Source organism: Cyrtonyx montezumae, unplaced genomic scaffold (assembly GCF_038088225.1).
Source record: "Cyrtonyx montezumae isolate F1298 unplaced genomic scaffold, pur_monq_1.0 scaffold_4, whole genome shotgun sequence".
Classification (NCBI taxonomy): domain Eukaryota; kingdom Metazoa; phylum Chordata; class Aves; order Galliformes; family Odontophoridae; genus Cyrtonyx; species Cyrtonyx montezumae.
This window is the reverse complement of record NW_027072045.1, coordinates 16,266,304-16,279,860: the sequence shown is the minus strand read 5'-3', so window position 1 is coordinate 16,279,860 and position 13,557 is coordinate 16,266,304. Positions and strand designations below refer to the sequence as shown.

General features: G+C 36.1%; 1 protein-coding gene across 1 annotated transcript in view; it reads right to left on the bottom strand.

Moving 5' to 3' along the window:
* KIF20B (kinesin family member 20B) overlaps nucleotides 1-13,557 on the bottom strand; it is a 38,350-nt gene that overhangs the window by 15,617 nt on the left and 9,176 nt on the right. The window contains exons 11-22 of the mRNA XM_065746667.1: nucleotides 13,101-13,247; nucleotides 11,220-11,382; nucleotides 9,911-10,168; nucleotides 9,049-9,188; nucleotides 8,399-8,546; nucleotides 7,588-7,852; nucleotides 6,414-6,475; nucleotides 6,092-6,211; nucleotides 4,790-4,952; nucleotides 4,288-4,298; nucleotides 1,287-2,506; nucleotides 713-851 (exon numbers count right to left, since the gene is read on the bottom strand). Of these exons, the coding sequence (XP_065602739.1) occupies nucleotides 713-851; nucleotides 1,287-2,506; nucleotides 4,288-4,298; nucleotides 4,790-4,952; nucleotides 6,092-6,211; nucleotides 6,414-6,475; nucleotides 7,588-7,852; nucleotides 8,399-8,546; nucleotides 9,049-9,188; nucleotides 9,911-10,168; nucleotides 11,220-11,382; nucleotides 13,101-13,247 (2,836 nt within the window). The remainder of the gene's footprint in view (nucleotides 1-712; nucleotides 852-1,286; nucleotides 2,507-4,287; nucleotides 4,299-4,789; nucleotides 4,953-6,091; nucleotides 6,212-6,413; nucleotides 6,476-7,587; nucleotides 7,853-8,398; nucleotides 8,547-9,048; nucleotides 9,189-9,910; nucleotides 10,169-11,219; nucleotides 11,383-13,100; nucleotides 13,248-13,557) is intronic.

The following is a 13,557-nucleotide window of genomic DNA, read 5'->3' as shown; positions in this document are numbered from 1 at the left end:
AAAGCTCATAACTAATTAAAAGACTTCTGTAATCCAAGCTATCTAAATACTTATTCTTTATTAAACGAAGAGTTAAAAAACACATGCAGAGTAGGAAAATGACAGCAAATGCGAGGCTACCAGGGAACACATCAATACATTTTTAAGCCTCAATTTTCCATCCCAAACTCCTCCAATAAACTTTTGGACTAAGTTCCTGCAAAATAAGTTTTAAGACATCTTACTGCTTAGTAACTAATTATTAGCTATTCACATCACTGAAGTTGCAAGTGAAAAAAGAAGTACAGCTTATATTAAAGAGCCTCTGGAAATTAGTCTATTTCTCTACACGTAAATAGCATTTTTCTTCGCAGTTATTAGTGTTTTTCACAAGACTAAAGTTTGAGGCTTTGAAGTTACTACAAATACTAATGGTAAGTTTACTGTTACTGCAGAGATTAGAAGAATTCCCTCTCCAGGAGCAGATTAGCCATTTTTTCCACAAACCTTCTTCAAGACTACTAATGAAGTTCCCTTTCCTCTCTTTGTTACCTATATGAAACCATGTTTTGACATCCTATCTTCTCTACAGCTTCAGCAGCAACAGTAACTAAAATCTGCTGCTAGCCCTAGTGTGAAAGATTTTTAAGCTTCATAGTTCAGGTTTGAGAAATCAAGTTTTAACAACAAAAAACCAAGCATAGAAGAAGAAAAATCTCAACTGACTACAAACCTCTTTCTGTACTTGCTGAATTTGTTTCTTGGCATCAGAAAGTTTCTCTCTTAAATCTGTATGCTCTTCTTCTTTCCACTGCAAATCTTTTTTCAAATTCTGTACGAGGGCAGAGCTCTCAGAAAGATCCTTATTTAGCCTTATGTTAAAGACAAAGAGACAAATAACATTCCTGTTATGCATCTCAAGGAAACATCATTTATGGGTTAATCCAGGCTCTTCCCAACTGTTTCCATTTGTAAACGGAATCTTAGATCTATCGAGACCAGTGGCAAGATTTAAACAAATAACTTTGAATTTCAACTTATCATAAATAAGATTCTGAAGCAATAAACTACACAGGTTCTATTCTGATGGATGTGCAACAAAACCATCAGAATTCCCCAAATTATTCTTTATTTCTTTGCACACTCCTGTTTTCCCTTTGAATTCAAGTAGCATACCATAGCATCCTAAAGTATTAGTTTAGCTACTGATAAACATGCAAATGCATTAGACAAAATGATGTTCACAAGAACTAGTTTTAACTCTAGTTCATTCTCATAGGGCTGTGAGTTATCTCACTGGTACTTACAATTCTATAGATTGCATTTTCTCCTTTTCACTTTTCTCCTTTTCCCAAAGAGAGTGTTTTGTCTGCTCTAAGCTGTTTTTCAGCTGCGTAACTTCTTCTATCAGATTTGCCTCTTTATTACTGAACTCCTCAAGCTTTTTCTCTGCATTAGCAGACTTCTCTTGCAGAGCCACTTTAACTGTTTCTAGATTTAAAATAATAGATTCTTTTTCTTTAAGTAATTTGTTGAGTTTTGTCACGCTGTCTTCCTTTGTTCTAAAAGCCTCCAGGAGATATTCAAGCTCTCTTATTTTTACTTCGTAGTTGGTAACTTTCTCCTCAAACTGTGCAATTACTCTGTGATTTTCTTCAATATTTCTTTCAAAGTCCTGAGTCTTCTCTTTTATTTGCTCTTGTAACTGATTCATAAGATCTTCCTCCTTTATGGACTGACTGACTTGATTTGTCATCTCACTTAACTGCATTTCAAGTTGATAATTACACTTTTTAGCATCTTCGAGTGCCTTCTTTAGGCTTTCACCTTCTTGAAACAGTGCTTCAATCTGCTGACTTTTTTGTGAGGAAACTTTAATAACACTTCTGCATATATCCCAAATGCTTTCAATACAGCAGTTGAAGGACTGGTCTTCTGCAAGATCTGATAAAGAAGAAGCCTGAGACTGAACGTGTACAGAATTAACTTCAGATTTTAACTTCAGATTTTTTTCCTCCATTTTATCTTTTTGAGAGCCTAAGAAATCCTTTAGATTGACTAAATCGATATCCATAGTAGAAGACTCTAAGTGGCGTTTATATAACTCATCTAATTTGGACTGCATGACTTTTAGCTGAGACAATTTATCAGTGATATTTTGTTCTGCAGCTTTTATGGTGTTCCTTAGTTGAACATTGTTTTCTTCTAGTTTCTTATCTATAGATTTCTGTTCAGTCAATTCAGAAAGAGTTTTCCTATTGCCAGTTTGACACTGCTTCACTTGTTCAAAGAATTTAGCAGCTCTTTCTTCAGAAAAAGAGAAGTTAATACTCAGGGTTGTCAACTGCTTACTCAGCCTTTCTTGTTTCTCTCTTTCTCTTCTGCATTCTTCTTCAAGTGCATGTATATAATGTTCTAAGTATTCAATTCTTTCACGCAGTTGTACCATTTCCATATCATTCAAAGAACAGTGCTCTTCCACGTGTTCAATTTCCTCTTGATTTAGAGCGCTCTTTTTGTTTCTTTGCTTCACATCTACCAAAAGAAACAAACCAAGGAATATAGCTCACATCAATTAAAATCAATGTTACAAAGTAGTTAGCAATATCAGGTAGCAACTACTAAGTGAAAAACAGGCATGACATGAAAGCCACACCATCACATCATGTGGTATTTAAAAGTCTCAAACTAGTTAAAGCTCTCTAAACATGTAATAAAGAGCCTCAGACTTCTATCCATAATTTGCAGCAAAAGGCTTTCAGCCTGGAAGAACACTTTTACTATGGCATTACTCAAACCTTCCACTCTATGCTAGTGGAAAATCTAATCAGTTTTAAGAAACATGGGGAATGAGATAGATAATTCACAGCTATGTTGTTTCCACTTTCCCTGGTTCAGCAATCCCTGTAATACAGCCAGGAATCGCTTAGTCTACATCTAAAAGGTACTGTACAGTTTTCTAAGAAGTTTCATTCAAACTCACTGTCCTTTTAATTAGGAAAAAAAAATAATAAAATCAGCTACAAGTTGATCACTTCAATGCTTGCATCATCCTCTTTTTTTTCATTTGGTCTCTAAACAAAGACCAAGGATTCCTACTTCTGTCCTCACCTAAAGTTTTCCATATACAGTTCTCTCAGAAAGGTGTACAAACTTGCAGACTCAAGTTTCCATGAGTAATTCATTAGCTTGGGGCTGATTTCTCCTTAAGTAGCGAGCGATAACTAAAACCACGTGCATTTTCTTCCTCTGAAAAGTGGCTCCAGCTGTATTTCGTGAGTGATTTAGAATCCAGCTATGCCCATTCAGTAATATGCGTGCTATGTTTAAGTACTAAAAAAATAGCACACTCACCAATAAAAGAAACATTTCACATGATTGAATAGGCAATTCTTCTCAACAGAAAACTCAGTGCTGGCATTGTCACTATCAGTTATCCATTTTAATTCCTAGTTGGGGGAGTGCTATCATTGTTTTTTTTTTGTTGTTTTTTTTTTTTTATGAGAGCTTCAGTCACATGATTATAACAAACATACTACAATTTGGGGTATGAAGGAGTCCACATCAGCTGTGCTTCCCTCTCTCTGTATCCTGTACTACCTACATACATGATGCCATTAAGTGATCAGATTAGGATCCAATATTTATTCCAAATAAAGATGGCAGAGACAAATCCGAGAGATGTTTGATGCAGAAATAAAAGTTCTGTTTCAGTAACATTTCAGGTGGCACTCAGTCAAGTTGTACAAACACCAGAAGTGCCCTGAGTCGCACGCACCGTTGGGCCACAGTGACTAGTATTTTACCTCCTTTGGCTACTGTTGGCTACTAGCCACTATCTAGAGACCTTTTTTGGAAAACATAAATTGGAATGTTGTGTATTAAACATCAAAGCCTTGACTTACTTGTACATATTTTGCAAGAGGAAATCAAGAGAGGAAGGGACTAAAGCTAAGTTTGCAATTCTCCTTTTGCATTGCGTATATCTTCTGTCATTCTAGAAAAACTGAAATTCTAGGAAAACCAAAGCCCAACTGTGCCCAGAAGTTGTTAAAAGCAGAACTTATTGACACAGTATGGACATGACTTGTACAAAACAGCTCAATATTCTTAATTAGTACATCAATTAAGTTTAGAAAATAATTAATGGTACCTTTTTAAGTTTCATCCCTAGTGAAATTCAGAAGATACACAGCAACTGGACTGGAAGTGTAAAAACAAGTGTTGTGCAAAATATATTGTCTATGGATTTTAAAAAAGCTAGTGGTATTCAAATAGAAAGCTTTCTTCTTTTGCCAGCAGCATGACCTTGACCAGCACTGGTCTATTCACAGAACATTTTTATATATATATAAAAGATGAAGCTTTTTTTTTTCCCCACATGAGTGAGGTAATTGAGCATTAATGAGCAGGACATTAACAGTTTTGATACTTGCTTCAGGAAAAAAAAAAAAAAAAAGCACTTGAGTAGCTGATGCTACTCTCCCAGAAGACTAGCAACAGCAGCAGTTAAAACAAGTTCTAAAGCAGTTTCTTTAGGATTATCAAATCTGCAAGAGCATCAGCAGCTGAGGAAAAAGGAACAAAAAGGAAACAGTGAAAAAATCTTTTAATTTAAGCATTCAAAAATGAAGAGTATAGGGCCTTCTGCAAAAGAGATACTTACATAACAGTTATTTCTATTTACAGTTTAGCATGCTAGATTTTTTCCTCGCACCATAATGTATAGACTTAACTTTTTGCTTCCATTCTGGAATAGGAATGAATTTTTTTTGGAAGACGTCTTGTTCAGTGATGGAAGAAACTGTACCTTTCTTTGCTGGTGGCTCTCCCGCAGTAGTCTCATCTTCAAAGCAACGCTTCCTTTCCACTTCCAGCACACTTTTCCCACATTTCTTGAATTGGATGCTTTCAGTTGCTTTATTGGAGTTCTCTTCTTCCAGTTTTATTTTAATGGTAGTTACAGTATTGTCCTGTATTGATATAAGATCAGTTACATTGAAGTTTAACAACATGAGCACTTTAGTCTCAGTAATCTTCCACAGGCAAAGATTTTCACAGAACTATACAGGTAGAACATTTATCTGGTGACCCCTATAGAAGTCAGTTACAAATCTCAGTAACAGCAAGAACAGGTACAGTTCCAGACAATAACAAGCTAACTTGGTACAGTATAGAAGGGAGAGCAACAGCCTAGCAGGTTACAAAATACAAGACTTGCACACAATCAATCAGAGTTTATCAGTTTATCAAAGAATTTCCAGTGTCAAAGTAGTCAGCATAATTACAAATTTGGTCAAAGAATAAACAGTCAGCTCCTACACTTGCTGTGGCTGCTAAGCCCACAGATCATTTTTATCATGACAGATACAATCAAACTTGAAAGCTTAGTCAGCTCTGTCATGCATAGTTTAGGTTATGTGTTTGACCAGGAGCGCAGTTGCTTTACTTACAAGATGACAAATGGTAAGCCATGCTGGCACTGCCAAGGACTGATTACTCATCTTTAATACTTCATGAATACAAAAGAAAAGCCTCAGAAATGTTAAGGCCACACAACCTCATGGATAGAGTTGGAGCCGTGTTCTTGGAACTACTCATCACGCTCAGCTTTAATACTATGGAATACTAAAATTGCAGTGGTGCAGACAGAGTCAAAGACTAAGGAAGGTTCGGGTGCTAGGTTTACAGGGGAAGAGATCTGAGTGACAGAATTAACTACAAATACTTTCAGAGCTACTTCAGGCTACCAAACATCAAGACAAAAAAAACCAACAGCAAGCAGTATGCACACACACTTAGTCAAACTAGTCTTTATATATTCAGTAGCTTGCAGTACTTCAGGAGAGAGTTTTATTAACTGAGTAGAATGTAGAGATATCCTGGCTATCTACTCATCCTTCAAACTCTGCTCAATATATTAATATTGTTGATCTTCCCTTGAGGTAGGAGTGTGAGGTAGCAGTTGGTGGAACACACATTTTTGTTGCCAGTTCTTTGTTGTTTGCCTTAATAATTAAATTCAAATAAATTTGAATTCTTTACAGTTTCAAACAAGTACAGGTTTAGGGATTTTCTTTTGGATAAAGATATTGAGATATGTAAAACTCACATAGTCTTTTACTGTTTCTTCTAAATGAGATATTAAGTCTTGTAGCTTTGTAATAGCATCATCTTTCTGCACAACGATGTCCATTAGCTCTTGAATCCTTTCGTTTTGTATATTCATTTTCTTGGAAGTAAAAAAAAGTAGGTCAGTCATCAGCTTTTAATGTAGTCTTAAGTAGCTGAATTAAACAATGTGTTTAAAAGCAAGTTCAGTCAAGCTAAACTTGGTAAGAAAGCTATGAGCCTATTGTAATAGCATTTTAAGCTACCACAACTTCATATTAAAACAAATTACCAAGAAAACCTTGTGTAAGATATTAAGTTACCTCAGCTGCTTCTTTAAGTTGCTCAGCAGACTCATCCAATTTAGTCATCTGCATTTCAATATCTGTAACATACAGAGAAATTGGAATTCAATAAGTAGCCAATTTTTATTAAGTAATTTATTTTTCAAGAAATTCTCACGTTTACGTAGCTTTGAATAAATTAATTTATTCATGTTGCCTTTATTTATAGAGTGTTTCAAAAGTTGTCTATATTTCTTAAATAGGATAAATAGGTCATACCATGAGGATTATGTGAAATCATACTACGGTCAACCTCATCCTTTATGAATATTCCATCAGATACTTTACACCTTGCTGAGGCAATGTTTTCAAGAATAGTAGGGGTTACGATGTAGCAGTAAAAATCAAGATCTAGACATTTAACCCCACACTTCTGAAAGCTTAGAACTGCTAGTTGAAATTTCAAGGGAAAAAATGAAATAACCAAGAACTGTGTTCAATCTGAGCATGAACAGAATGGACAATCACTTACATGCAGGCGATGTTCCAAATGTAGAACCTCTCTACTTTCTACTGAAATTGATTATTTCTATTTTTGATTAGTTAACTGTTTCTTTCTTCTACCTTTCTGTCAACAGCTCACGGGCCCTTTTGGCCCGGTTCCATGACTAATGGGGCAGGGGAACCCACGGTCCCACAACCTTGGAAAAGGAAAAGGGGGAAAGAGTAGGGAGATGGACCTAAAAGCAAAACAGTGACAACGATCTGAGGAGGAAAGCTCATTTACTAAATAAGATATCAGAATGGAAGATTATGTAATGCAATATCATTAGAATTGAAGCTAATAAACAAAACGAGAGAGAGAGCATCCAAAAACCAGAGGCCTTACTCTACTGCTGAAGTTGAGACAGCTAGGGAGCACAGACACTGCTGGGATGAGCAGCAAGGAAAAAGAGAGGGCATCTATTGACATGTGAGCAGTTTTATCTTTCCCTATGAAGGGAAAATGGAAACAAATTAACACAAAGTCCTCTGGGACTCCAAGGTATGCAGTTCCTTTCTTACCAGACAGGTATACTGGAGCTATTGTTGATCCACAGAACTGGATCACTAACTCTTTAACACCCAGCACACTACATGATGTTATAACGTGGAATACTGATTAAAAGAAAAAAATCATAAAACCATGATGTTTTCACATCACATAGCTCACCTTTATTCTTCAGTGTCAGTTCCTCTTCAGCTTTGAGTAGTTCGGTATTTTTCTTTGTCAATTCTTCTTTGGTCTTCATTAGTTCAAAGTTAATTATTTCCAGCTGCTTTTCAAGCGAACTTATGGCTTCCTGTGGGTCCTCTAGGGATACAATGCGATCATGTTCTGCTTCACCTTGCTTTCTAATATCCACATCGTTCTGCAGAGAATCAGTAATGCCCTCAAGATGAACACAGGTATCTGACACTACACTATGTTTTCCATCCTGAAAGGTAATTTATAGTCACTCAAAGACTGTGAATAGCTAAATACACAACAGCTGTAATTTCTACAGTTTGAATAGCCATTACAAGTTCATCCATAAAACAAGTTGATTCCAGTTTCAAAACACACCTTGAGAGTTTATATACAACTTGATAAAGATTTGTACGTGAAGGAAGATAAAAATTGGCAATCTAGGAACAGCTACTATATCTTATAGTATTTGATGACCCACTGTCACTTTTTTTTTAGTATTACCACAGATGCATGTCCTACGAATTTAATGTACGAGCTTGGATTCCCTGTTTCTTTGTATATAGTTAGATTTCCACATTGCAGAAACCCAGAAAAGCCTCCAGATTCCCAAAGCTTTCTGAAAGTGTTCTTAAGGCTCAGAAACTGTCCCTATTAGGTGAAGAATAGATGCATCCTGCTCATCATACAGCAAACAGCATGCATTTCCTTATAACCATCCTTTTATCTCTTTAAGATATGCCCTAACAGTTGAATAGTAAAAAGGAAAACATCTAAGAAAAAAAGAAAGACATACCAGGGGTCCAGCTCGTTCACTGCAAGGTGGATAATTTAGTTTCTCTTCATTTGGGCTTTCAGCATAATCACATACAAGTTCCTTGAAAATTTCAAGGCGCTTTTCCGAATCTTCTTCAAGCCGCTCACGTTCATGGGAAAGGCATTTCCTGTAGTACAAGAGAAAAAAGGTAAGTCAGCTAAAAGCCAGCCAATCTGAACTGCTAAGTTATTAGTATAGCTTCTTGTAAACAAAGATGTTTCTCTGTTTTGGCACCACAATACACAGAATCTTATCACTACACTAACATAGAATTCTATTTCCCCACTACCCAAGATTTGCTGGGGGTGAGGCAGAGCAGCAGCAGATGGCAACAGATGCAAACGTGTACTGGAAGCATTTTTCTAAACCCCCTCAAGCCAGAATACATCTGTTTTTCACTAAGAGAGTAGTAACTAAAGATACCCACCTCTCCTTAGCCCCGAAATCAAAGTCTTTCCCAAATTGTACTTTTCCTAAAATCACAACTGAAATAGAAATTGATTTCTTAACAGAAACTAAGTCAGAGTAAAGGAGCAAGTCCAGCAGAAAGTAGACTGTTATTTCCTCTAATCCAACTCTCATCTTTCTTTTTCGACCAATAATTTTAAGAACATTTAAAGCTAACTTACTTGAAATCCATTTCCTGTTCTGCAAAATATTGGGTAAATTCTTGTGTCACTTCTTCGCGAATTTTTAGTTCCAGTAGTAACTTGTCCTTCTTCTCAGCAATAAGTTTGTTCTTCAAGTCTTCTACAAGATTCAGTAATGCCTAGAATAACATTAGTATTAAGTTTTCCATAAAGCAATGGATCCCCTAGAACTGAATTTTCTCCCTCCACTCTATTTGAAAAAGATCTTTCACTTCTTTTATTAACTTATTCATAAACAGGTGCATTCACAATTAGGTTGAAGTATTTGTTTGGTTCTAGCACAATAACTTACAAGTTTGCACAGAGAAGTCATTTGCTAAGAATACTAAAGTAGTTTAATTTATATTGGATTGAGCTTTTGTTATACAAATGTCCTTTTGTGTGTGTGTGTGTGTGGGGGGTGGGGGGAGGTGCGGAAATGGACGGGGTAATACTAATTAAATGTTACCAAAATATTCACTAACCTTCTGTTTCTGCCTTTTTGCCCTATCCAGAAGTAACTTTTTGAAGAAGCACTATCCTAAAATACACTAAAATAGCTGTTGCTTAAAAACATTTTCCTTCACAAAATATAAGGGATAAGTTTCCTTTGTTGGCAAAATACCACATGCAATCCTTGCAACATACTGACCACATGCTACCAAAAGTAGATAAAAACAAGGCTGCATGTCTCATTTCTCAGTTTGCATTTAGATACATTTCACACAGTTTTTGGTTTTTTTTTTATATTAGACAGTAAGTCAGAGTCATTCCACTTAGTTCTTAACACTGAACTTATGGAAAAAGAGGGCAGTCAGAAGGAACAGAAGAGAGATGGAGGAAAGGAAGAATGCTGACATACTGTATACTCTTCCTTTCCTACAAGGACTTTATTTTCTTCAGATTGCAGCTTTGTTTCTTCTCCTGATGTATTATGTTCTTCCTCCAGCATCATCTCAGCATCATCTTCAATCAGATCTTCTAGGGATTGGTTCCACTGAAAAACAGTGCTTCTCACTGGGCTGCCCATTTTAGTGCAGCAGAACTTTGATGACCTACTTGCTGATTTCTGGACAGATGACTGATTATGAGGAAGAAGAGATGCATCCGTAACTATAACCTACCCAGGAAATAAGAGAACAAAGCCATCAGTATTCCTTAAATCTCTACTAGCACTTTCAAGAGGGACCTGTTGCAACTTCCTGTAGCTCTCCTGAGTTTATTACTCCCTTGATCTGTGCTGTATTTGGTCACTGTTTAAACCAGTTTTCAAGAAAGCACAAATGAATTACTTCAACTCTAACTCTACTTTTAATCTCAAGAGTTTCACAAGCCAAACAACCTACAAGAATTGTCACTTCATGCAGCAACAGATTTCTGCTTTCTCTATGCTTTGTTTCCAGTTGCATTAAATGTAACTGAACATTGTCTTTTTAGTTCTTTGTCTTGCACCCTCATCATCACCCTCACAGGCTGCTCCGTCTAGTCTCACAATTAACGTCCCTTAATCAGGCCACAATCCAAGTGCACACATTTATCAATCATCTTTTGAACAAAAACTCCCCATATATCAAAGCCTGTAGCATTCAAGAAAGGCTGTAGCATTGATCTGACAGTTTACTCTAACTTCCTCAGTGTCATCTCATGACACTTCCTCCTACCCATTCTGCTTAACCTTCACTTTCCCACTGAAGCCTTTTATGGCCATAACATAACCTTTCAAACTCTTTGCTGCTCCATTTATTTTGTCAATACTTGAACTGAACAATACTCAAAGTTGTAATAGCAGTAGCATATGGAGCAGCTGGACTTGCTTTCCTAGATGGAATCATATTTTGAGCAGAGAGAAAAATTAAGTAAAAAGTGGAGAATTTCCTCTAAATAAAAACAGTTGCTTCTTGTTAGGCTAAACGCTTCTTGGGAATAAGAGTCTCAGATGATGCTTCCACCCTCACACTCCAAAGAAGAGAGGAATGCCCCCAGTATAGGCTTTTAGAAATCTCTGCAGGGAAATAAAGCCTGACTAAAAGACTAAATTGGAAAATTTGATTGCTGAATGGAGACAAACACCCAGATTCACATTACATAACTAGACTCACATTCTTAGAAGTGAGAGAATGTCTTCTTTAAATGCAAATCGTAAATACTAATCAACAAAACAAACAACTCACCTTTTGTGCAGTAGTTGAGAACCTTAGCACACTGAGCGTCTCATCACAGGCTGAAGCACATTGGCTTACGTTTACTATCATCTGTATCTTTCCTTTTCCACTGAAGAATCCTTGAAAACAGTGTGTTAACTTACTTTCCCGAAATGGTATGTGTGGCTGCACCCTTTGAAGACAAAAAACAAAACAAATCCAATGACCAGAAGTTAATGACTTCAATGTAAGAGCTATCCAAGAGGAAGACAACAAAAAAATAACAACCGTAGTCTTTAAGTCATTTTAAGTTGTGGGGTTTTTAAATTTTATTTTTTTGCTAGTTTGCAGAAAGGTCGTGTGGCTGTTTCAGCTACTACATACATCTTCTTAGACAACTCACAAGAACATTTAAAACAAAAAGCATGTTCAACATTTAGCCTAAGATAGGTCACATAGCCTCATGTTAGCTTAAATTCTCGCTCAGCTTTGTCTTTCCCTTATCATGCTTGTGAAAACGAGCTAATTCTAAGACAGCAATATCCAGCAAAATCAGAGATACCTCTCACTCAGTATCTTGAGTCTGGGAAAGGGCAATAGTAAATACTTTAGCAATAAAGAAGTACATACTTATCAGAACATATTTGACACTTCCTAAACCAAAGTTACACCACTGAATTGAATAGCTGGTGATATTTTTGAATGTTTAAAGAATTGAGAGAATTTCTAAAGCATGACTAAATACAGTGCTCTCTGAAGAGGTTGCCCGCATTCTGGGCTCTTTATAAGCTCTTGAAGAATTATGTGAATAGTGCTGGAAAACTTCAGTTACATTCCTTTCACAATACACATGATCCATAAGCAGCTTTACTGCAGGAGTGATAAACAAGACTCATTTTAAGAAAATGACCATAACTCATCTATCAGTATTTTAAGATATCATACTTCAGTATGTCTTCTATATTGTTAAAATTTCATGTAATCAGGACTAGAAAATAAAACAGTTCTGAATATATCAAAGCTCTTTAAGAAGCAACTAATTGTAATGCATTCCTCCTAGCTAGAAAGAACAGAAAGATAAGAGACTAAACCACTAAACAAGGCCTGTTTTCAGCTTATTTTAAGCATAACGGGATTTGAACAGGCTATCAGACACTGTTATGGAACAAGTGAATTTCTTAAAGCACGTGATGGCATTTCGCAAGCATACAGAGGTCATTTAATCTCTACGACAAAGACATCTTCCAATAAATATCTGCAGATAAAACTGCTCCTGAGCAGTTATATCCAGATGAGACTGTAAATAAATACTACGTGTGTTTAAAATACAGAAGTTCTGACTACACTCGTTTAAAGCCCAACCGCAGGCATAAGTAGAAGGTAGGCTTTTTTTCTGTCTGCATTTGTTTAGCTATATCAGAAAGAACAATAAAATTATATCAAGATTTGGAAAAAAAAATCTTGGTATAATTTTTTATTAGCTAGGACAAAACGCAGCAGTATTCCTGACAAAAACTGTTACAGCAGAACTAAATAATAAATGGAATTAATTAACGAAGGAAGAAAATAAGGTCAAAAATTTTACTCATTTGCAATGAAAACAGTGAAAATAAATTTATAACTTATTACAGGATTTGTTTGATAAAGCAAGATCAGAAAAACAGAAGTTGCTTAGGCCTACAATAACACGTAAAAAGATTTAGAACTCTAATGGTTTTATTTAAAAACAAAGCAGGCAAGTTCATAGACCAATTTTTTTAGATGAACAAGACTTCACACAACTGGAGAAGTCTATAGATACTTCTCACTCATGACCTAGTTAGGTACTCTGTTTTTTAAACAATAGCTTAAATGTTGCATGCCATATCTGAAATCTACTACAATTGGTTTATGGTTTGTACAAGGACTTACTTTGAATGTTGGTTCATCTTGAGTGCATGAATACACTTGCTTAGACTTAGAAGAGATGTATTTATATTTCCACTCTCTTTCAGTCTATCACCCACATTGTGTGTCTTGGTATACCTTTCCGAACCAGCAAGGTCACACAGCAATAATCTGAAGGCAGATAAAGAAAAGTAAGTTTTCTTGCCTTGGAACATGCACTTATTATTTACCATCTCCAAAACAACCACTCTTCCTATAGAAAGGATTTCTTGAACCCTTTTATGCTTTTTCATGTTGCCTCCCCAGTGAAGTTGCACACTACTTCCTGCCAAACTCTTCTTCAACAAAGCTTTTGACTTTTCTTCCATACTCTTCCTTCTGAGGACTTGCATTGGTTCAGAAGTTGAATGGAGCAGAATAGAGGAACACTGAACAGAGGGCAGAAGATATAGAACAGCCCAGCAACTTGATGGTTTAGTAC